Genomic DNA, 25,137 nt, shown 5'->3' on the forward strand with positions numbered 1-25,137 from the left:
TGACCGCTGCTTCAGGTCCTCCACTCCTCATCTCAATTTCTTCCTTCTGGAAGACTTTGTGCTCGATGAGCTTGACTCCCTAAGCGACAACTCTGGGCATCGCCATCATTCCTAAGAAGCTCTGGTTAAACAGATGAGCCTTCCATTCAAATCTGCAGCGGGACATCTCTACTCGCTATGTGTACCGATCACGTGTTTACGGAGGCACACACCCCCTAGGCTGACCCCGGAAGGCGCTTTCATTTTTCCATCCTCCTGCGTCTGCAGGCTCCGTCCGTGGCTGGAACAAGGTTTGGACACAGGCTCCGCCTGCGCAGGGCGTGTCCCTCGGGGCGTGGCGCGCCGGAGCGACGCGAGCAGGCGAGGGCCGACGTACCGTACGTGCCTCTGCCGCGGTCCGGGGGCTGCGGGCCGCACCGCCGCCCTCTCGGAGGCGGGCCCGGGCAGACGGCGGCGGCCATGTTTGTGGCGCGCAGCATCGCGGCGGACCACAAGGACCTCATCCACGATGTGTCTTTCGACTTCCACGGGCGCCGGATGGCCACCTGTTCCAGCGACCAGAGCGTCAAGGTGCGCGCGGCAAGCTCGACTACCCAGGGCCGGGCACAGAGGGGAGGGAGGCGGCACAGAAGGGACTAACCCTGACCGAGGCGTGCGAGACACAAAGCCGCGGACGCCGCCACGCCGGAAGCGGCGAGAGCCCTCCCCGTCGGCGGATTGTGGGGTCACGGCCGCCCGCGCTCGGGGCGTTTTCCTACCGCGCCTGCGCGGGGCGGCTCTCTGCCTCGGGGCACTGAGCGCACGCGCACGCTGGGTCTGCGGAGTGGGTCGCGGCTGTAGTCTAACGCGTTTGGCCTTCTCGTGGGGATGTGTGTCTCATTTCAGTGGGCCTCGCCTGTATTCCTTTGCCCAGGACGCATGGGATTCCTTGAAGGGATATTATTATTATTACATGCCAGTTACACACACACGTTTTCTAGACCTGGCAGTAGCCCTCCAGTCTCAGTTTCAGCCATGCTGGGGTTACGAGTATGAACTCCTTCACGACGCCAGAATAGCTGAACACCAGCTTTTAATTCTTGTTCGTGTTCAAGTGGCCTCTGAAGGTGGTTATCACAAGTGTCCGTTGAATATGCTCCGATGTACTTTTTTGGAAACAGAGTCTCAGTCCTGTAGCCCTGATGATCTGCCTGCCTCTGCCGAGAGTGATATGATTAAAGATGGGAGCCACCAGGAACGACTCCATTGCCCTAACCCCACAATTTTAAAGACTTATTCGTGTGAGTGTTGTGTCTGAATGTGCACTGCCCGGCGTCTCTGCAGGTCGATAGAGGGAGTTCAGATTGTGATCCTTCTTGTTGGGAGGACTGCGCCTGGTTCCTTGGTTGGCCAACGAGCACAGCTGATGTAGGTAGCAGACATCAAGTTATAGTCTTTGGGAATGGTATTTACTAAGATAAATATGGCAATCTTGGGAGAGGACGTAATTCTGCATTGCAAAACTTACGTGCATATACACTACCAAGACAAGCAGTGAAGGCTACCAAACTACCTTGAGCTTTCCCAGCTTGGCCTCAGGACTGCTCTGTTCACACTGTTGGAAGTAGGCAAGAAAAGAAGTCTCTCGAAGCCTTTTATTAGATCTTTATCACACTAGGAGAGATGACCTACAGCTGACTTACTTAGCCTGAGCAGCCTGCTTAGAGAACCAGAGAAGCTGTCTTGAGCCCCTCACTAGGTCACTAGGTGGAAATGGTTGGTGGCTCATCCAAAGTTCCTCAAAGCTCTTAAGAGTAAAAAGTGCAGGCGGCCGGGCTGGAGCTGTGCCTTCAGGAGGGCAGTCAGGTGCAGTCTTGGAGGACTTGTGGAAGAGTTCCAGATAGTTGGTACTTGGATTAAGGGCAGTTAGGTTGTCCAGAGCACATTTTCTTATATTTCTCATTTTTCGACACTACGTCGCAGCCTAGGCTGTCTTGGAACTCTCTGTGTAGAACAGACTGTCCTGGAACTCACAGAGGTCTACCTGCCTCTGCCTCCCAAGTGCTGGGATTTACAAGTGTGGGTCACTACTCCTGGCTAGAGTACTTTGTGTTACTTATACACCTTTAAAAAAAAAAAATCTGGGGGTTGGGGATTTGGCTCAGTGGCAGAGCGCTTGCCTAGGAAGCGCAAGGCCCTGGGTTCGGTCCCCAGCTCCGAAAAAAAGAACCAAAAAAAAAAAAAAAAATCTGTGCAAATGATAGACTTTCTCTTTAGAAAAAGTTCCTGGGCTGGAGAGGTGGCTCAGTGGTTAACAGTACTGACTGATCTTCTAGAAGTCCTGAGTTCAAATCCCAGCAACCACATGGTGGCTCACAACCATCTGTAATGAGATCTGATACCCTCTTCTGGTGTCTGAAGACAGCTCCAGTATACTTACATATAATAAATTAAAAAAAAAAAAAGAAAAAAAAGAGAAAAAGTTCCTGTGGGCTGGAGAGTGCCCCATGAGTAAGAATGAGTACTCCTCTCCAGAGGGACTAATATTCTGAGGCTCTCAACCATCTGTAACTGCAGCTCCAGTAGATCCAGTGCTGCCTTCTGGCTTCTTTGTGGTCTTCACTCAACATGTGCACGCGCGCGCGTGCGCACACACACACACACACACACACACACACACACACATACATGTAAGTGGTTCTTTAAAGAAAGTAACTAGTAAGTTCCTTGCTGTCTGCACACTGATTGTATTTACCAGTCTTTTCTATTCTTTGAATGATTTTTACTGTCTAAAATTTTAAAGAATTTCATCGAGCTGGATGTGGTAGCACATACCTTTAACCCCAGCTCGTAGGAGCCTGAGGTAGTTGGATTAGTTCCATGCCAGTGTGGTCTTATATAGTGAGTTCCAGGACAGTCAGCACTGTGTAGAGACCCTGTCTTAAAAGCAGAAGGCTAGGAGGTGGTGGTGTACGCCTTTAATCCTAACACTCAAGAGGCAGAGGCCAGCTTGGGTAACAGCAAGTTCCAGAACAGCCAGGACCTCACAGTGAGAAAAACAAAACAGACAGAATTTTGTCAAGTTCATTCTGGATAGTTGAATGTCAGTGCTGACTTTATAAGGGTCATTATTTTTATGAGTGCATGTGTCCGTACCAGGATGAGGTCTGAAGGAGCTGATTCCTTGGAGTTGGAGGCAATTGTGAGCCACATGTGGGTGCTGAGAACTGAACCAGGGTTCTCTACAGGAGCAGTGCTCTCAATTGGTGAGCCAGCTTTCCAACTCCTTCACTGTGTGTGTGCGCGTGAGTGAGTGTGTGTGTGTGTGTGTGTGTGTGTGCGCACGTGTGCGTGTGTGTGTGTGTGTGTTGTTAGCTTTACATGATAAATTACTTTTTTTCCCAATATTGCTACATTTTCTTAGTAATTACCAGTCCTTAATACATTTTTGATAGATTAAATTGGGACTTTTTTGTAATCTATGATTTCCTTGGTGTTTTTATTGAGTATTTTACTTTAGCTTTGTTTCACATACTGCTGATCAATGTTATCTTGTTTAATTTTTATTATTTTATATGAATGGATAAGTGTTTGCACATGTATCTGTCCCTCTAGGGCCTTCAGAGGTCAGAAGAGGGTATAGGGTGCTGGGAATTGAACCTGGGTCCTGTAGGAGAACAGCAGTGCTCTTATCCCCTGAGACATCTCTCTAGCGCTGGTTGATGCTATTTATTTTCTTTTGCCACATTAAAATTTGTTTGTTGGGCTGGAGAGACGGCTCAGCGGTTAAGAGCACTGACTACTCTTCCAGAGGTCCTGAGTTCAATTCCCAGCAACCACATGGTGGCTCACAACCATCTGTAAAGAGATCCGATGCCCTCTTCTGGTGTATCTGAAGACAGCTACAGTGTACTCATATATAATAAATGAATAAATCTTTTAAAAAAAATTGTTTGTTACCTCAAAGTGAATAGCCACCGTGTGTGTGTGTTTCCCCAGTCATCTGGTCTGGAATTTAGAGAAATACCTGCTTCTGTCTCCCTAGAGTTAGGATTAAAGGTTATGCCACCAAGCTTGGCCCCACTGTGCTCTTGCAATCAGTTATAAAAATGTGGGATGCAGTGTATCTGAAGACTGTTTTCACTTCTAACTTGACACTGTATCCAGTAACTTCTATCGTCATCTCTCAGCCTCCTGGTTGCATCGTCCTGGCTTAGATGGAACAGGATGACTGCCTTTGTTTATGTTGTAAGCAAATTCTTTTTCACAGTTCACTTACTTAGTGCCAGAGTTCGTATGTTCATTTTTTATCCTTTCTGTTGGTGAGTTCAAAGGTTAAAAATGGTTTTCAGGGGCAGTACTGAAATGCTTCTATAGTTCTGAAGCACAAGCAAAGTGTGGGTGCCTTAGAAAATGTGTCAGGAAGTGCCCTTCCAGCATGATTGCAGGCTTCTGGCTGTGAGTTAGGTGCTGGTGAATGGCCAGTTATGTCAAGTCAGGTGTCTGTAACCAGAAATACACACTAAAAAGTTCTAAACTGCTAGGAACAGTGTTTTCATTAGTCAAGTTCCTCAGTAGAGCATAGTTGGGGTAGCACATGAGACTCTGGGCTCAGGCTTAGTCTGTACACCACTAGCACCTGGGAGTACCAGGGTTTTGGGGAAAGGGTGGCGGGAGGAAGTGGAGGACTGCGGTTGAATGTTAGAGCTCAGCTTCAGTGCTGTGGGGTTGGCAGCCCGAGGGTGGGTGCGTCCTTCGTGGAGTGAGGTCCCTGGCTGTGCTCATTTGCCTTTGCTTTCTTACAGGTGTGGGATAAGAGCGAGAGCGGAGATTGGCACTGCACAGCTAGTTGGAAGGTCAGTGTTTTACATGGTTGAGAGGACTGAAATGTTTGCTGTTTTAGTGGACTGACTTGGTGCTCAGCTTTGAGAAAATGATAAACCTGACACAGTGTTCGTTTCTTGGAAATAGAGTTTCTGTTTTTTAACTTACCGTTTTGTTATTAAAGTAATAGTAAATTTGATAATAAGGAAATTTGTAGGTCTGGCCAGTGCCTTGGGAGGCTGAGGCAGGAGATTGCCATGAGTTAGAGACCAGCCTGGATACAGAGTGAGACCTTGTCTCAAAACCAAAGAGTGCAAAAATAGTGGTTTTGTAGCATTCTGAAATAACTACCTCTAGGGTTTTAGCATATTTCGTGTTTTTTCCCTTCCTCTTACTGTCCAACTTTATGTTCTTTCTCAAACAAAAACAAAAACGAAAAAATCCATAAAGCCCGTCTAAAACCACAAAATGAAAATTAAAACAAGCAGAAGACTAAGACAAAAAATGCCAGAAGAAAGCAAAATAAAGCAGAAACTTCATAAAATGACCATGGAGATCTTTGTGTTGGCCATGCTCCTGGGCACGGGGCCTGCCTGAGGTGTGGTTGATATACACAGTGAGTCGCCACCGGGGAAAGCGGATTTTCTCTTTGCTGACAGCTTTCTGTTTAGATAGTCTCATGTCTAAGGTGGGACCCTATGTCCAGTTCTCTCAGCCCTGGAACCTTCCTGGCCTGAACCTCTGTATGCTCTGTAGTCTGTGTTTGAATGTGCACTGCTCCTGTTGTGCTAGAAGACACGGTTTCCTTGGTGTCGTCTGTCACTTCTGGCTGGTAAAGTCTTTCTGCCTTCTCTTCAGTGTAGATCCTTGGCCTGGGAGGGAGGGTTTGGATGACAACATCCCATGTAGGACCAAGTGCTCCAAAGTCTGCCACTCCCTACCTTGTTGTGGGACTCTGTTAACTCCCATCGACCGCAATGAGCAGCTTCTCTGATGAGGGTCGAGCAAGGCACTGATCTATGGGCATAGCAGTCTGTCGCTAGGAGTCATTTTATTAAGATCTTTGTTAGAATAATACTAGTAATTGACCTATCCAGTTCTTGGCCATTTTAGCAGTGTCAGGTATGAGTTCTGTCTCAGGGAGTAGGCCTTAAGTCCAGTCAGAAAGTGGTTGGTTTCTTCCACAGTATGTTTTCTGCTGTGTTTTAATTTGTCTTGCAGATGGGTCACTTGTAGGTCACCCATGATTTATAGCTGGGTGACTCCAACGGTGACTTTCAGGTACTAACATGAGTTTTAGATTTAAATCATGGTCTTACTTCTAGTTTCAAAAATTGGTCTAAAGAGGTCCCTACATGACTGTCATTGCTTGAGGATCAATCTGTTTCCTCCTCAATCTGGTCCTCACAGAATGTTACTGGTCTCAGAAACAATTGCTATATTATTTATTTTCTTATTTATGTATATATTGACAGGATCTCTCTACATAGCCCTGGCTGTTCTGGAACTCACTTTGTAGAATAGGCTTGCCTCAGACTCACAGGGATCCCGCTTGCTTCTCAAATGCTGGGATTAAAGGTGTCCACCACCATGCCTGGTTTAAGAAGTCTCATGTTATTGAGAGCAGAGAAAGTATTAGAAATACAGAGGAGTTGTTGGGGTCGTAGCTCCGTTAGTACAATGCTTGCCCTATCATGCACAGAGCTCTGATTTGATTGGCAGTTGTGCAAAAACCAGATGTGGGCTCATGCCTGAAATCTTAGCACTCACCCTTAACCCAGCACTGGGGATGTGAAGGCGGGAAGAACAGAAGTTCTGGGTCATCCTTGGATACATAAGGAATTCTAAGCCCCCTGGGCTACATGAAAACACATGATAAAATAACAACAACAAAGAAACATTGAAGTGTGAGGTTTTGTAAGTGTAATGGGTAGAGTGATTGTTACATCATCTAACAAATTCCTTTCATGGTGAAATACATCAATCTGTTTTCTTTCTTGACAGCATGAGGACGCACAGTAGTAATATATGTCTATACAATGAAGTGCTCCTTAATGAGCTTTAAATTAGATGTATTCCTTGACTTAAATGGAGTTATTTACCAATAAACATAAATTAGGTTGTAAGTTGAAATGTTTCTAGCATATCCATCTTGCCTAGCATCCTGCATCAGTACAGCACACTCCGGATCCTTGGTTGATCCTGACTGATCAAGGGTTAGGGCTTCTTAGGTTTGAACTTAATGCTTTCATCCATAAAATAGTTTCTTGTTTAACTTCACATCAAATAATTTAACCATTTTGTTGTTACTTTTCTGTGTATTGTTTGCTTTTAAGATTTATTTTTATTTAAGAGTTTCCTGTCTATTTAGAAATACAGAGGAGTTGTTGGGGTCGTCGCTCCGTTAGTACAATGCTTGCCCTACCATGCACAGAGCTCTGATTTGATTGGCAGTTGTGCAAAAACCAGATGTGGGCTCATGCCTGAAATCTTAGCATCAAGAGCTTGCAGTGTCCTCAGGGGACGGAAGGCATCAGATCCCTGGAAATGGAGCTACAGATTGTTGTGAACCACCATGTGGGTGCTGGGAACTGAACCCAAATCTTATGTGAGAGCAGCCACTACTCTCACCCGCTGAGCCATCTCTCCAGCTTTCTGTGTTAGCTCTTGAATCAAATAATTCTGCAATTGTGAGGACCCAAGTTTGGAACCACATAAAATGTGTGTGGGAGGCAGCTTGTTCTTGTAATCCCAGTGCTAGGGTGGTAAAGCCTAGAGGATCTACAGGAGCTGGCTGGCCAGCAAGTCTAGCCAATCAGTGAGCTCCAAGTTCAGTGAGAGAGATGGAGAAAACACGTGCATGTGTGTGTATGCACATGCACACATTCAAACTAAGGTAAAGATAATTTAAAAAGAATACTAACTCTAGGAGCTGATGAGATAGCTCAGCAGTTAAGAACACTGACTGCTCTTCCAGAGGTCTGGGATTCAGTTCCCAGCAACCACATAATGACTCATGCCACCTACAAAGGGATCTGATACCATCTTCTGGCGTATAGGTGTACATGTGGACAGAGCACTCATACATAAGAAAAGAATAAATAAATAAATAAATAAATAAATAAATAATCCTCTCCAAGTCCACTATTCTAAATATCTTCCAAAAGTTCTGTTTTTAGAAATTAACTTTCTATTTAAATGTTACATTGCTGTCTTTCTTGTCTTACTGAAGTAAAACTTACTTGTGTTCTATTATTTTTATTTATTTATTTTTTTCCGGAGCTGAGGACCGAATCCAGGGCCTTGCGCTCCCTAGGCAAGCGCTCTGCCACTGAGCTAAATCCCCAACCCCGTGTTCTATTATTTTTGCAAGTAAAATGATATGTGTGAAGTGAGTAAAATCAGTTTGCTTTTTAAACAGACACATAGTGGATCTGTATGGCGTGTGACATGGGCTCATCCTGAGTTTGGACAAGTTTTGGCTTCCTGTTCTTTTGACCGAACAGCAGCCGTATGGGAAGAAATAGTAGGAGAGTCAAACGATAAACTTCGAGGACAGAGTCACTGGGTAAGATGCGTTCCTGTTCCTTCTTCCATATTCTCCTGTTTGTTTCACTTTGGCTTGGCTTGCTAGGTCTTTCATTGTTCCAGTGGGGAAACCAAAGGATTTCTTTGTACCAGATTCTGTGTATTTTGTATGATTTGTATAGTAATTACTATATGGTTTTAGGCTTCTGGTTTGTAGTTATTTTGCAATGCCTGGGATTGAACCCAGGGCTTCGTGCACTATCACTGAGCTATAGTCCAAGGTCCCCTTCCCTTCGCCTACTTTAAATTCTACCTCCGCCTTTGTCAGGTGATTTTACCTGTGTGCTGCTTAGATTCCTCAACTCTCTCTTTCTTTTTTTTTTTTTTCCGGAGCTGGGGACCGAACCCAGGGCCTTGCGCTTACCACTGAGCTAAATCCCCAACCCCAGATTCCTCAACTCTTAAAGAAGAGAATTAAACTAGATTATAAGTCCTTTCCACCACTTTCGTTGAAGTTTATCGTATGAAGTGTTTTATTTTCCTTTCAATTTCTTTTTCTCTTTTTTTTTCTTTTTTTTTCGGAGCTGTCAATTTACTTTTCTTAATAATCACACACAATATAAAATCCAAAGCTGTAAAAGGGTGTGTGCGTGCATCTTATCCTGCCTTCTGGTTCTGCTCTAAGGGTGTTTAGTCTGCGGGCGTTTGTCTTGTCTCTGGTGCAGTCCATTCCTTTACTGAAGCCGCAGAAGGCACAGGCCTTACGTTTACTATTAAAGGAGCCCACTTGGTTTGACTCACTGCTTGCAGCACACTTTGTATGACAGCTATGTGTACAAAAGTGTGAACATTTCTGGTGGTGACGAGTCTGCTCAGTGAGATTACTAACATAATACACGATGCTTTCTAAAGGCAGATTTTCTTCTCTCGTAAACTCATAACTGTTCATTAGTTTGTTATGAGATTGCATACGCAAAGTGCTTCACTGGAAATAGAGACCAGGAGTGGCTTTAAGTTCCTGATGCAAGGATGAAAACCTAATAAATGGCGAGTTGTCTGTGTGATTCTAAAACATTTGTTCTTCAGATCCATCATATTTCTTTTTGTGTATGGTTTAAATTGTATTTTATATTTTTCCAGGTGAAAAGGACAACTCTAGTGGACAGCAGAACATCTGTTACAGATGTGAAATTTGCTCCCAAGCACATGGGTCTGATGTTAGCAACCTGCTCTGCAGATGGCATCGTGAGAGTCTACGAGGCCCCAGATGTGATGAACCTCAGCCAGTGGTCCCTGCAGCACGAGATCTCGTGTAAGCTGTGCTGCAGCTGCATTTCTTGGAACCCTTCCAGGTAAGCGCACGTCAAACCTTTGAAAGTCTTCCAAAGCAGGCGAGGGGTTTTTCAAGCTAAGAATTTACTGGCTTAATTTTTCAGATGCTTTTTGTAATACATAATATTATCTAGAAGAAAGTTTCCACTTTCCTATATCCATAAAATGGTGGAACCCATTCAGTATCAATAGTTGAGAACTTCTACAAAATTTTCTATGTAAATAAAAATAAATTAGAATATTTTTAAGAGACAGATCTGTGCAGAAATACCAACCCAAGAAGACATACTATACTCAGTCATGTGTAGAACTCATACATTTTCCTCAAGTTTCTTTTTCTCACAAAAAAATACTTGTGAATAAAATATGAAGACATTTTAGTATATAATTTATTTTAAAGCATCCAATTAATCCCTTAAACAATTAACTAATTGGAAGGATTGTCACCTTATTGCCTATGCTGGTCTAGAACTTGCTGTTGAACTTACTGTCCTGCTTCAGCCTCCTGAATGTTGACATAATAGAAAGACAGTCATCATATCCGTCTCTTCATTATTCCTGTTTAACGCTCCATGTTGAGTGCGATTGTATGACTATGCTGTGGTTGCTTTTAAAAGATTTTAAACAAAGCTATTACTTAATTTTATGTGTATGTCGGTGAACACATGTGTCTGGTGTCCTTGGAGGTGTGAAGTGGGTGTTGGATCCTTGTGACTGGAGTTACAGATTGTTGTGAGTCACCGTGTGGGTGCTTGGAATGAAACCTGGGTCCCCTGGAGGAGCAACACACGTGATCGTAACAGCTGAGACATCTTTCCAGCACCCATATTTGCTTTCTATTTATCTTTTTAATCACTCCGTAAGAAAATCTGCAGATATCTAGAAGAGTAGAAAACAAAACCAAAAGTTCTCTTTTTCTAAAAGGAAATGCTATCATTAGCTTATATTCTAGATTTTGATTCTGGTAGCTACTGTTACATACGTAGATGATTTATTCTGTTGGTTCTTGCTCTGTTAGATCTAAAGTGTTTATATTCACTGATACCTGAATATGACTGGTATGTGTTTTATTTGTGGTAATCTTTATAGTTGTTATGTTGGTAATTAAGTTCTAAACTTATCTTTATTTAGTGATTTATTAGTTCTTAGATTATGACTCCTTGCTTAAACTTTAAAAGTTTTTATTTTATGTATATTGGTATTTCTTCTACTTGTATATCTTTACACCTCCATCAGGCAGTGTCTTTGGAAGCCAGAGAGGGCATTAGATTCTCTGGAACTGAGGTACAGGCCACCATGAGCCAGCATGTATGTGGGTGCTGGGAATCGAACCCAGGTCTTCTGGAAGAGCACCCAGTGCTCCAGTGTTAAGAAACCTTGTAGTCATCCATATAGTCCCAACGATTCCTCTCTTACAAAGGAGAAAATTAGCCACATGATGGTAGTGCATGCCTCATATCCCAGGACTCCAGAGGCAGAGGTGACTCTCTGAGTTTGAGGCCAGCCTGTACGGAGTGAGTTCCAGGACAGCCAGCGCTACACAGTGAAACCCTGTCTTGATAATCTAAAGGGGATGGGGAGGAGAAAGGAGAGGTGGAAAGACAGAGAGAATGGATGAGCTTATTTTGCTTCTGTTTCATGTTGAGCCTTCTCCTTTTGTTCATTTTTGTTACATTGTTATAAATGCATGATGAATATTTATAATATTTGGGTTCTGTGAATACTTAACATAGGTATAGATGTTTTGTCTATAACTACTAGTTGACTCTAAAATTTAACTAGCAGCCAGGTTATGTGAATATTTGTTATAGATATACTTTCTCATGAAGCTGTTGTTTACATAGAATCATCTCTTCATACCTTTAGTTATTACCATAGCTCCTTATAGTTTAAGTTTCCAATTGGATTAGTGGATCTAATCATGTGATGCTTTAGTAACAAAGCTGTAGTTAGCTTTAATAATAAAGAACTACATTTTTCCTGTTGCTGATGTTTGAAGTAAGAAAGTCTCTAAGGTATGTCAGCTGTTGGAATGCCCTTGTTTAGAAGAGCGCTCCTTGAGAAGCAGTCCTGAGGGACAGTGGGAGGTTCTCATGTGCACATGTAGTGTGGCAGGTCTATGGTGGACATCCAGATGTGACGGTGAGGTCAGGCTGACTTGTAGGTTATTCGTCTGCTTGAGTCCAGTTCTTAATTTTAATTAATGCAGTGGCTTACTGTATTACATGAGTGCTTCCCTTTCTTTCCAGCTCTCGTGCTCACCCCCCCATGATCGCTGTGGGAAGTGATGACAGCAGTCCAAATTCAATGGCCAAGGTTCAGATCTTTGAGTACAATGAAAACACCAGGTGAGTACTGCTTTGTTCAAAATTGAGTTATGTTTTAAGTGATTGTTTCTTTATTATCTGCATTGTACATGTTTCATTGTATAGTTACTGGTTTCCTGAGAGACACCAAGTTCTGTGCTATGCTTTCATTTATAGTTGGTGTTTTTTTTTTTTTTTTTCCTTCAAAACAGGGTTTTTCTGTGTAGCCCTGGCTGTCCTGGAGCTCCCTCTGTATATCAGGCTGGCCTTGAACTCAGAGATCTACCTGCCTCTGCCTCCCAAGTGCTGGAATTCATGGTGTGTGCCATCACAGCCTGGCCTGGTTTTTTTGCTTTTTAAAAAAAGATTTCTTTCCGGAGTCTTGCCTGCATTATTTTTCTGTGTGCCATGTGCATGCCTAGTCACATGTCTTAAGGGGTCATTAGATCTCTGGAATTACAGTTGTGGTGGGTGTGGGTGCTGGGAATAAAGACCAGGCCTTCTACAGGAACAAAAGTGTGCTCTTCACTGCTGAGCTGTCTCTCTAGCCCCATTGTTTTTAGCTTTTTGAGACAGTCTCATGCTACTCCCAGTTAGTCCTGAATGAGAGTTCATTCGATTTTCCTATTTCAGCCTTTTGAGTAGGTTGAGCTTAAAGGATGCACCCCGTTTGTGAAGAGGAAACTGAAGAGGAGATAGATAGTATCTGGTACCTCAACCTGTATTACCTTGTAGAGAAAATGGGACATAAGACTAAGGAGTGGGACAAGCTTTCAGAACTAAAAGAATCAGGATGTTGAAGAGTTTTCTACGTGGGGAAACCTGGTTTAAAGATTAGGTTAGGAATGTTTACTTAGCCCAGGACCTACGGGGTGAGTAGAAGTTGGCAGAAAGCCTTTCGTGTGACTAAGACTGTATCCGATAAGACCTGGGAACAAGACTTTGTTAGCCCTGCCACTTTAACAGAACAGGCAGAGGGGACGTGACAGGCAGGCAGACGCAGTAGCCTGTTCCACTGCTGTAGTGTCGTCTTACTTGTCGTGTCCATTTGAGCACAGGGCCAAACGGTACTTTAACTCTTCGTAGGAGTGATAAGTACTTTAGAAGGGAACGTGAGTGGTTGGTGAAGTTATCTAGTTGGGAGATGACAGTGGCTTTGGCATAAAGTAGGGACAATGAGAAAGGGGAAGACAGCAAGGTACTGCAGGTACCTCGTGCATTTATCTCCCTGCTTAGGACATCTGAACACAAAAGCTTTGACACTAACATTCTTCACAACTGAACACACCAACAGCCTGTGGTGAAGTCTTAGGTCAAATATCAAGAGTGACAGGTAGAAAACAGGGTCTTTGTTAGCCGCCCTGTACCTCTTTGTTTTGACAGTCTCACTGTGGAGTCTGGTCATTTCAGAACTCATTCTGTAGACTAGGCCTTCTGTGTGCTGTGATTTATTTGCTCTCCTGTCTCTCCCAAATTCCAGGGATCACCTCTGTACCTCCATACCAGGCACGCAAGGTGCCCCCTTCCTCTGTAAAAAATAAAAAATCTGACTAAGTCTGTCAGTTGGCTATTCTGGATAGGAACTACTTTAGACAACTGTTATTTAAATCTGTTTTTATGAAGTATTTTGAATATTTCAGAAGCACCAGTAAGAGCTGAAGATAAAAACATGAATGAATGTAATTTGGCATGGTGGCACACAGCTGGAATCTCAGCGCTTGGGAGACAGAGGCAGGCAGATTTCAGTTCAGGACTGGCCTGCTCTGCATAGTGAGTTCCAGGACAACCAGAGCTATGTAGAGAAACCCCGTGTGTAAAAGAAACTAAACCAAACCAAACCAACCCCCAAAAGAGAAACGTAATAGTGGCTGTATAGTACAGCGCTGACCATGGTAACATTTTCTTCATGTAGTAGAAAAAGAAGCAGCAGCGTAGTCTTTGACTGAGCCAGGTAAAGTACTGAGCGATAGCTGCCCCTCGCTTTCAAAGTGTTCTGTAGGTGGGGTGGGGCAGGAGCACAGCGTGGAGGGCATTCTCAAGCTCCCAGGCTGCTGAGACTGTGCCGAAGTGAGGTGAGATTTTTCAGGTAGGTATTTCAGAGTGAAGGCTCAAGAGAATTGAAGAAAGGTAGGATGGAGAGCTCTGTCCTGTCTTTGTACGTGAAGGGTTGCTTGGCTGAGTGCTTCAGTCATGTCCATGCTGTTGAACCTAAGAAGGACCAAACTTTTGACATCCTCTTCCCTTTACAGTTTGCTTGATTCCTGGTACAGTCTTATTATGTACCCCTGGCTGGCTTGGACCTTGTTATGCAGATCAGGCTGGCCTTGGAGCCCTGGGAATCCACTACCTGCCTCTGCTTCTTGAGTGCTGGGATTGAAGTTGTGAACCTCCATGACCAATTCATTGTCATCTTATTCTGTTTACTGCTACAGAACACAATGTGAGGATAAGATATTGCAGTCACCTTCAGTTTTTACTCATGCTAGGCAAGCTGGCTACCATTTAGGTTCTTGATTTTTTTTGAGCCAGGGTCTTATTGTGTAAATCAGGCTGCCCTTGAACTCATCGTGCTCTTTCTGCTTGATTGTATCTGTGTACCACCACACCCAGGTCTCTCTTGCAATAGCTTTCCCCCTCTAACCCTAGGCAGGAAAGAAAAGGATAGAGGGATCCGGACAACATTGCCATTAGGCTACTTCCCACTTTTGATTTTGGCTCTAAGGATATCCAATTTCCTCTTGTTTCTTTGCTAGTGACTGCTTAACAAAATGATGGACAGCAGTCAACGGCAACTTACCAACAGTCCCCTCCCCAACCCACCCACCTCTCAGGGCCCTAGCATTTACATACTTTCTCAAAAGTCCTTAGAATTCTAAACATTACATAATTACAGAAACTCTCCTATCAGCAGCTGGCAAAGTCATGGCTCTGCTAGAGCTCAAGGAAGGAAAGCATAGTCTCGGGCTGTGGGCTCTGAGGCTCCGTATCCCACGCCCAGGATAAATATAGTCCCATAATATTTTTGTTTTTCAATGAAAGTAAAATTCTCATTACAAGTACCTTTAACTTTTTCCTCTTTAAAGGAACTTGGTATGTTGCCCAGGCTGGCCAGGAACTCAGTGATCTTTTTGTGTACGTCCTAAAAGCTGAGGTCATAGGTGTATGCCATCAGCCAACTCTCCCTTCCCTCCTTCCTGTCTGAGAGCTCACTATCTAGACCAGGCTGAAGTCCTACAGGTCTCCCTCCCTGTGGAGTGTGGGATTAAAGGCATGAACCACTATGCTAGGCTCTTACCCTTTTTTAACAAAAAAAGGAAAACAAAAAAGGCTAATGAAGCCAGATTTTATTTGAGCTAAGTTTTGATTAAGTATTTTTATGGACTGGTAACCTGTTGGTGGGGTTCGGAGATCTGAAATCCAGTTGTTGGTTTGGTTGTGCTCTGAGGCAATCTTTTAGCTTTTGAGCCTAGGATCCTGGACTGTGGCAGCCACTCTAGGCATCTTCTCTGTTTTGTGTTTTTTTCACTCTGTTTTTTCTTAGAAACATTTTCTCTGTGTAGTCCTGACTGTCCTGGAACTTACTCTGTAGACCAGACTGGCCTCAAACTTGCTTCCTCTGCCACCGTAATGTGGGGATTAAAGGTGTGGGTTACCCCACCTTGTTCATCCTGTTTTGTCTTATCTAAGGGCATTGAACTTTAGGGTCAGTCCTACCCTAATGATAATGAATAAGGAATAGATAAATTAAAAAAAAAATTTTTTTTTTTGGAATAAGATTACATTTGTAGGCTCCAGTTTGGGCCTAGGAGTTAGTTATTTGGGGGCCACTATTGAGTGTTCCCGCAAAAGTCAAGCATTTACTGAGAGGAGTATGAAAAACATTGAGATACATTGATGAACCTTTTCATATTTCTGACTTTTTAAAAAAATTACTCATTTATTTTGAAATGGGGGTCTCCATCCACAGTCCTGGCCGACCTGGATCTCACAGAAGATTTTCCTGGCTCTGCCTCCACAGCGCTGGGCTTAAGTAGTACCCATCAAACGTAGCTCAAACTGTTTTTATTATAAAGATTTATGTGTGTTCATGTACATGCATGTGCATGAGTGTACATATGCCATCTATGTGCTGGTGCCTGCAGAGGCCTGAGGAGAAGGTTGAGATCCCTTGAAGCTGGAGCTGCAGGTGGGTGGGAACCCTGGAGTAGGTGCTGGGACTCCAGCTGTGGTGCTCGGGGACACAGCAAGTGCTCTTGCCCCGGAGCCGGCCGCCTCTCCAGCCTCAAGTTCTGTAGTTTTATTTCTGAAAATTTTAATTACTTTTTCTTTGACTTAGGAAATATGCAAAAGCTGAGACTCTTATGACAGTCACGGATCCTGTCCATGACATTGCGTTTGCTCCAAATTTGGGACGATCTTTCCACATCCTGGCAATAGCAACCAAAGATGTAAGAATTTTCACATTAAAACCTGTGAGGTAAGTTGTAGAGAAATGCAGAATTTGAAAGTACTCTTTCCTTCTGCTTCTCTTCCTCTGAGAGAACAGTAAGGGCTCAGGTCTGCAGACTGAGCCCTCTTCTGAATGTTGTATGTGACCTTTGGAGTGAGGATTTAGTTAATTGTTCCAGTTACTTTCCTTGTTTCTCTGCTTCCTTTCTGCTACTCTGTTGGATTTTGAACCTCGTTTAGGAGAATAATGTGCTCATTTGTGTCTTCTCCCCCTGCTCCCCCCCCCCAAAAAAAAAAAAAAAAAAAGAGGCAATGAGCTTCATCTGTGGGGTGAAATAAGTCCAGGTTTTGGAGAAGTCAAATGAAATGGTGTTTATGTAGCCCGAGGGCTGAGTGGTAGTGGGCAGTGGGCAGTGGGCAGGGGACATAAGTGCACATGTTGGGAAAGAATATGGTAAGCGTATTTATTTGTATTTTTTAGTTCAAATATATGTTTATGTGTGAGTGTATATACACACAAGACTCTTTTTGAGAACTTTGTAAATCTTTTTTTAGGAAAGAACTTACTTCTTCTGGTGGTCCAACAAAATTTGAAATCCATATTGTGGCTCAGTTTGATAATCATAATTCTCAGGTCTGGAGGGTGAGTTGGAACATAACAGGAACAGTATTGGCGTCTTCAGGAGATGACGGCTGTGTTAGGTTGTGGAAAGGTAAGGTTTTTAATAGAGGGGCAGTTGTTACTTATATTTACCTTTCACTTAAAAGTATAAATTCTGAAATATATATTTAAAATTGTTTTTAATATTATTTAAAATAATTGTCTTATGTTTGTACTATTTTGAAATACCAGATTACCTAGTTCATAGAAATTAATGGCCAATTGAATTGTTTTATTTCTATGTGGAAGAAAGCCAGTTTTGAAACTAATTAGAACATGCAGTGTCTTCGGGACAAGCTAATCTGGGTATCTGCTCTATTAAACCTTGACGAGGCCTCCAGTGGTCTTTGGTAAAAGTATTTGCCTCCCATGGGTAAGGAAATGAGTATGAATGTCTGCAACACCCCAGCTCCTTTAGGGAACTGGGGGCAGAGGGAGGAGACTTCTAACCTGGTAAGCACAGCTCAGTGAAAAAACCAGTAGAGTCCTTATCTTAAACAAGGTGGAAATAGGGGCCGACAGCTGAAGTTAACCTCTGCAAGGGTGCTATGGCACACATGTACCCGAACACGCATACACACATACACACAAATGCACGCATGCACACGAACACACACACACACACACACACACACACACACACACACACACTGTCTCTCATCCTCTCAGAGACTTTAAATCTATCATCTTTTTTTTTTTCTTTTTAGACTCCAAAATTCAAGAATACTGGAGTTCTGACTCTGTGTTTCTTGTGTCCCACTGAGGGAACTTGGTCTAATCAGTGACACTGCCTTTGATGTCTGTAGCATCACAGTGGGCTGACTCTAGTCTGACCATCAGCTATAGAACTGCAGTGGGTCATTTGTCCTGAGTGCAGGCTGGCTAAGCCCTGATGGCCTCCCATGTTCAGTCTTACTATATATTCTGTAGGACCAGCCCAGATTTTCCTTTCCTCAATTTGATTTTAAGGATTTCTCTGTCCTTTTTGTTTCTAAACTTAAAGTAGGATGGCCTGGTAGTTAACCATTAGATCCTTTAACTTTAATTTACTGACTTCAGTGACTAGTTTTGCATTCAAAGAATGAGATCATGTTGGATGAACTGCTACACAGAGGTTTTCTTATCAATACACATCTCTGACCATGATGTACACAGTGCCCACATAATGTGCATAGCCTAGAAGACAGCTCCAATCCTTATTTATATTCATTGTAAGAAAGACAAAGAATTTGGGTTTATTTCTTTTAAAGATTTTGTTTTGATATTAACTTGTATTTGTAGAGAGAGGTCAGACGACACTCTTGGGTATTGTTCCTTAGTTATGACTCACCTTTGTGTTTGAGAAAAGGTCTTTCTTGCCGGGAAACTCACCAGGTAGGCGAGGCTGGCTGGTCAGCTGTTGAGCCCAGAGATTTGTCTGTCCCCGATAGTCTGTTGCTGGTTCTCCCAGGCACACTGCTGCATCTGGGTTCTGTCGCTGATCCGGGTCCACACGGCTGCAAGTCAAGCCCAGCCCAGATATTAATAACCTCTTTATCTTTGAGATTAGATAATTGTGTCAGTTATTTGTTTCTGAAAGAAGAGAAATAGTGAAAAGCTTTCATTTTTTTTATTTATTTATTTATTTTTTTTTATTAACTTGAGTATTTCTTATATACATTTCAAGTGTTATTCCCTTTCCCGGTTTCCGGGCAAACATCCCCCTCCCCCCTCCCCTTCCTTATGGGTGTTCCCCTCCCAACCCTCCCCCCATTGTCGCCCTCCCCCCATAGTCTAGTTCACTGGGGGTTCAGTCTTAGCAGGACCCAGGGCTTCCCCTTCCACTGGTGCTTTCATGTTTTTTAAACAAGTAATTGTTTTTGATATAAGATCTTACTCTGTATTGTAGGCTGGTCTGGAGCTCACTGTGTAGCCTAGGGTTGGCCCCAAACTCAGACCAATTCTTCTGTCTCAATTATAAGTCATCATGGTTGCTTTAAATTAGTAGTTCTTTGAAAACCTTATGTATTTCATCTAAAAATTGTACTTACCGCTTACCTAGGAGTAAATGTAGCTTGCTGAAGCTGCGGAAATGCTCAGTTGGTAAAGAGCTGGCTGTAAAAGCATGAGGACCTGAGCTCAGATCTTCAGCACCTATGTAAAACCCAGGCCTACTAGTGTGCAGTTGTAACTCTAGCGCAGGGGAGCCTTAAGCAGCAAGGTTTTTGGAGCTGCCCAGACAGCTGGTATAGCTAGATTGGTGAACTCTAGGTTCAGAGAGAGAGAGAGAGAGACAGAGACAGAGAGAGAGAGAGAGAGACAGACAGACAGACAGACAGACACAGAGACAGACCTTACCTCAGAAACTATGATGGAGAGTCCAAGGGGAAGACGGCCAGGATCAACATCTGTTAACATGTGTAAGTTTATGCACACAAGCATATGCACATGAACGTGAATACAGGCACACGTTATACACAAATATTTTTAGAAATGTAGCCCATACCTTGTTTCATTTCTTGCAGCTTTAGGAGAAGAGTGCTGATACATGTATTCATATGAATAGGTGTTAGTCATGTTAATGTATTTGGCTGTTTTTCTTTCAGCTAATTACATGGACAATTGGAAGTGCACTGGTATTTTGAAAGGTAACGGGAGCCCAGTAAATGGGAGTTCTCAGCTGGGAAACTCAACTCCTTCACTGAGCTCAAATATTCCAAATCTTCAAAATTCATTAAATGGAACATCTGCTGGCAGGTAGGCTCTTCTGTGGGAAACTAGCAACCCCATCCCCTGCCCCCACACACACTTTTTACATGTATGGGTTTTTTGCCTGCTTGTCTATCTGTCCACCACAATGTGTGCAGTGTTTGGGGAGGCCAAAGAGTCAAGTGTTTTGGAACTGGAGTTATGGATGCATGTGAGCCACCATGTAGGTGCCGGGATTCAAACCTGGGCCCTTTGCAAGAGCAGCCATGTTCTTAGTTGCTGAGCCACCTCTCCTGGTAGCCGTACTAACAGGTGAATTTTAAGATGAAATAAAGTAATTCACCAGTAATTGTCACACTTACTCTTGAAATCTCACTCTTGCCTGTATTTAGTGGGCTAGTTGGTTATAATATGGACAGCTTTTAAGTCCATTGAATTATATTCTGAAATTCAGTGGTCAGTAAAGATGTTATTAGCTTTATGATTTCTGTGTTCTTTTCTGCAGCAGTGAAAGGAGACGTGGTTTAATAAGGTTGGCTCTTAGATAGACAGTCGGGTTTCTTCTGTTAGTGCCTGTTGGGTAGGCTTTGTATCAGGTCACGTTGAAGTTTTAATAAATACATAACTCCAGCTTTGTGAGACCATTGAATGAAATGAAATGATTTGTCTTTTGTGCTTATAATAACTAAGAGGAAATGGTAAAATATGAGATCTTGAAGTTTATGCAATTCTGCATACATTTAAAAATTTTTGACATAGTCTAGCCTCAGTTTTTCTCATTCAAGTTTCAAATAATGTAAATTTGTAATATAAAAATTTAAAGATATGCCTTTGGGCATAATTTGGAATAGAGGCTCTGTGGTTACCCTATTGTCATCCTAAGCAGAAGAAAAACATAGATTTTAATTTTCTCAGTTGTTTTGATACTACTGTATTTTTTTAATAAAGAAATCTTGCTGTTTGATTTTGAGGTCTTAGGTATTTGCAACTATAAAAACTTTCCAGTTACTATGGAGAAGAACAAATTATCTTATGAAGGAAAGCATATTAGAGTTAATTTTTCAAGAACCTGCTTTAGGTAGCAGCTTCTGTACTGTGTTTTCTTTAATCTGTGTTCGATGTGTGATGCACTCTCCCTTCTCCATTTGTGTTGTGTCCTTAGCAGAAAGCACAGCTGAGTGCACGCTAGCTGGAGTGACTGTGCTGCTGTGCTGCTTGTTGCATGCACACAGGAATGGAAACCAACTTCTTTCCCTCCCCAGCGCCGTGTGATCTCCACGATGCACCAGCAGCCTGTTCACTACTACACACAGGCCCAAAGGCCTTTAAATGACAGTGTATATAACTTCTGTACTAGTCAGACTCCTGACACTATAAATGGAAAGGCTTTTTGTTGACATATCATCACCAAAACAATTTTTTGGAATGTTCTGGAGACTAACTTGGGTTTAAAAACTGAAAAGATTGCTATTATCCTCATAAGCAGTTGGGAGGAGGGCAAATATAATTTTATTCCATTTGGAAAATATAGGAATATGTCTTTTATTTTCTAAAACAATAAGCTAAAATGATGAGTTTTTATAATTTTAATTTGAAAAATCAAATAAATATTTTCATAAAGATTGTTTTGAGTGGTAATGTGTTTACCTTTTGTAGAATTGCTCTGTAGGTGACATTATCCACACAACTACTTTACAGGTGACATTATCCACACAACTACATCTCTTGTAATTAAAATACTAGTACAGGAACAGATCAGTAACGTGGCACCAGTTGAGCTCAAATAGTTTGTAGCCAAGCAGCACATTAGCAATTGCTGGTTTTATTGGTAGTAAAATGGTGACAGCACTTCTAAGTTTTCATCTCATATTCAGGAGATGGCTGTTTCTAATCTATGCATGAATGTTTATGGTGTGATCCTATACAACTTGGTTTCCTTTAAGACAATTTGGAAACATGAGTTGACATTTTTCAGAAAATGTGCGTGCAGTTAAAATTCCGTGTCTCAGGATTTTTAATGTGTTATTTCAAAGAGTCCCTGTATTCTGAAACTTTTGACTTTGATGACAGTTATACACCTTTTCACTTACTAAACTGCATACATATTACGGGTAAGTTATGAGATGGTAGAATAACAGGCTATAATTCTTTGAGCCTTTTTATGCACCAAAATTCTGTAGGTATTCTAAGTTTTTTGCAGGAAACGAAGCCTGTGCAATGATTGTATTTCTCAAGCATGTGGAGTGCAGTAGCCAGGTCTCCCGGTAGTGAGTTGGAGCTGGTTCTCGGTATCATGTATGCACTAACGTGTGCCTGCTGCTGTAACACATGCAGCTCTGCTGGAAAGGAAGAGCAGATGTGTGAATTAAGGAATCAAATGAGATTAGACACGCTTTCAGTTTATAAAATGAATGTCTCTGTAACATACGTCCTGATGATTTTGGGGGCATTTTAACTTTAACAGATTGTATTTTTTTTTTAAATTTTTATACTTCTTAAGCAGCCTTGATTCAAGTGAGAGTCTTGATTTGTACTGTTCTATCGGTTGTGGCATGAATATACAGCTTTTTTTCCTTCCTTCCAGCATGTTTTCTCTTCTTTGGTTCTCTTTGTATTTACTGCTTTTCTCTTTTTCTTCTGTTTCCCTCCCTCCTTTCCCCCTGTTGTTTTTGTTTTGGTGTTTTGTTCCTGTCTTCATTATTTCAGGTATTTCTTTCCCCCTCTGGATTCCCCACGGGCTGGATCAAGATGGTCCAGCTGTGCCCAGCTCCTTCCTCCTCCTGCTCCTCTGCTAGAGCACTCTTGCGATGCAGACACTGCCAACCTCCACTATCCTCACCCTCGCAGAGGATGCCTCTCTCGGCCTCTTAATCCCTTACCTGAGAATGAAGGGGTGTAAAATCCTGATTTAAAGGCCTTACCCAGATGCTTGTAAATGCTTTTATTCCGGGCTGCTTTTGGTTTCTTCATTTTCTTTTAGAAGATCCTTCCTAGTTAGGCCATGTCTTGCATGTATCACAACTCGAGTGTTTGAAACCAAACCTGTTTGTACTTCTGCACCAGGAAACCTTGGCTTCACTAGTTGGTTACCTTGGACGAGATGAGCTTCAGAAAAAGCAATATTAACTGTGAACGATTCCCAGTATCTGGTTCAAAGTGCCTGTCTTGTACATTCATTCTGTGTGGACTTGTTATCATAGAGTTCAGTTTTGTCTGTTGATGGTAGCTTCAGAGGAAAGCATATCATTGTGAACTTCACTCTGTAATTCAGACATTAAGAAATGTTTGGAATTTTATAGGCTGATGTTACAAATGACTGTAAAATAAATCATTCCTGTGTATAAAGCAGCAAATCATAAGGATATTTTTGTCTTTTTTTTTTTTTAAAGGAAAATGCCTTTTACTACTTGGAATTACTACTTAAAAATTTTGTAACTGTTCTCCAAGTAGGTTATTTAATAAAAGTATTTTAAAAGATGTGAATCTGTTGTCTTATGAAAACCATGTGTACTTGGGTTTTGTGTTTTGAGAGCCTGTAAAGACTGACCTGGAACTGATTCTGTAGCCACACAACCCTTCCTCACATAACCCTTCCTCTCCCTCCTGGGGATTACAGGCTTGCACCATACCTGGCTAAAATGGGTCACTTTAAGATAAGTTAGGTTTAGTGTCCTTTTCCCATGTCCCAACACAACACAAAACAAAGCAAGCAAACAAACAAACCCAAAAAACAAAAAAGGAACAGGGGATAAAGCAAGTGTTACACTTAAAGTTACATTGCCAGATGGGATGGGTCAGTGGGTAAAGATGCCTGCCACCGAGCCTGACCACCCATCTACCCTCCAGAAACCACACGGTGCTGGGAGAGAAGCCGTCGGGCAGTTCTGACTCCACACAAGTAACATATTGAGAGTGAGTTTATACACACTAACACAAAAATGTCATTAAAGATAGAATGTCAACATGCAAATTAACATTCAGAACTGACAAGTGACTTCAGTCTCATTATTCAACGTTATTATGGTTATTAGTTCTTTTGAGATAGGCTCTCTACGTAGCCTGGGTCTTGGAACTCACTGTGTGCACCAGGCTGGTTCTTGAACTCAGATTTGCCTGCCTTTGCCTCCTGAGTGTTGAAGCTATGAACATGGACCACCATGCCCAACTCAGCATTATTTTGTACATGAAGCCAGAAATCAAGCTATAGTAAAACCATGGAGCTAGTAATGGTATTTTGGCCTATTATTTTTTGAATTGTTGAGGATTTACCTTTCAAGGCAAAAGGATATCTTTTCTAAAAGTTGTATTTTAATTATGTCTATGTGTGGGTACATGTATGAGTGAATACAGGTGCTCTTGGTGTCCAGAAGAGGGTGCCAGATTTCCTGGAGCTGGAAGAGTTACAGGCATTTGTGAGCTGCTGGACAGTGGTGCTGTGAGCTTAACGTGGGGCCTCAGCTAGAGTAACAAGCACTATAAACACTCAGTCTTCTCTTCAACCCATAGAGATGTGTATTTAAAAAAGCATTTCATATGTGCATGTACATTAGCTTGGAGAGGATAAAGATGAGATAGAATGGCTCTTATTTTAAAGGAATATTTGAATTGTGTTTAATGTCAAATAAGCCAGACATGGTGGTGCATTTCAGTGGCTCTATTACAGAGTTTGAATGAGACTTTGAGACCATTCTCTGACTTAATGTAGTGAGTGTTTCGTAGCTAGCATGTCCAGGATACTAATGGCGTGCGCTAGAGGATATGTGAAAGATAAAAAGGTAATCAGTCAGCCCACAGATGCATTTTAGTGAGAGAAAACACTTCTGTAGTATAGCGAGTATCAGGGGCTTTGCTTTATAGTCAAGATTGCACAACAGGCCTAAAAGCCACTGGCTCACTTTAGCTGGCAGAATGTGGAAGGGAGGTGGCATTTTCATGGGTGGAAGAGTTAAGGTGGAGACATAGGGCAGTGTTCAGGAAACATGATTGTTGCTTGATTTTTTTTTTTTAATATTTTATTGGGTTAGTATACCTCTACCTCCCTTCCAACCCCTGACACGAGGTAGGAGAGAAAGGTTAGAGGAGGAAGGGGACATAGGCATACTTTTGACTACTTCCTGCTGACTGGGGCATTGGGTTTTGGGAGGCCAGTGCATTCTTTTCATCTCCTGCTTCTCATCTCTTTGCTTACAAACACTTGTCAAACCATAACAGCAGCCTCCACAGCCCTCTGGGGCTCTCTCTCATACCCTCTCCAAAGTCCTGAGGATTAAACCATCTGCAGCTAGCATATATCACACCCTTGCCAGTGAAAGGCAAATCCGTCACCTGCTGTGAAGCAGTCTCTTATCCCATATCTGGGATTAAAACAAA

The 25,137-nt window shown here is 42.5% G+C and overlaps 1 protein-coding gene across 3 annotated transcripts; it reads left to right on the plus strand.

The window, feature by feature from the left end:
- The first annotated feature begins 329 nt into the window (after positions 1-329).
- On the plus strand, positions 330-23,250 carry Seh1l (SEH1-like nucleoporin). 3 transcript variants are annotated; one of them, NM_001394994.1, is given in 9 exon segments: positions 330-570; positions 4,785-4,835; positions 8,225-8,371; positions 9,472-9,683; positions 11,913-12,011; positions 16,306-16,446; positions 16,974-17,131; positions 19,665-19,815; positions 20,933-23,250. In NM_001394994.1, coding segments are annotated over 9 exon segments (1,083 nt in total). In that variant the 5' UTR covers positions 330-459; the 3' UTR covers positions 20,946-23,250.
- Positions 23,251-25,137: the final 1,887 nt, after the last annotated feature.

This window comes from Rattus norvegicus, chromosome 18 (assembly GCF_021556685.1).
Source record: "Rattus norvegicus strain SHRSP/BbbUtx chromosome 18, alternate assembly SHRSP_T2T, whole genome shotgun sequence".
Classification (NCBI taxonomy): domain Eukaryota; kingdom Metazoa; phylum Chordata; class Mammalia; order Rodentia; family Muridae; genus Rattus; species Rattus norvegicus.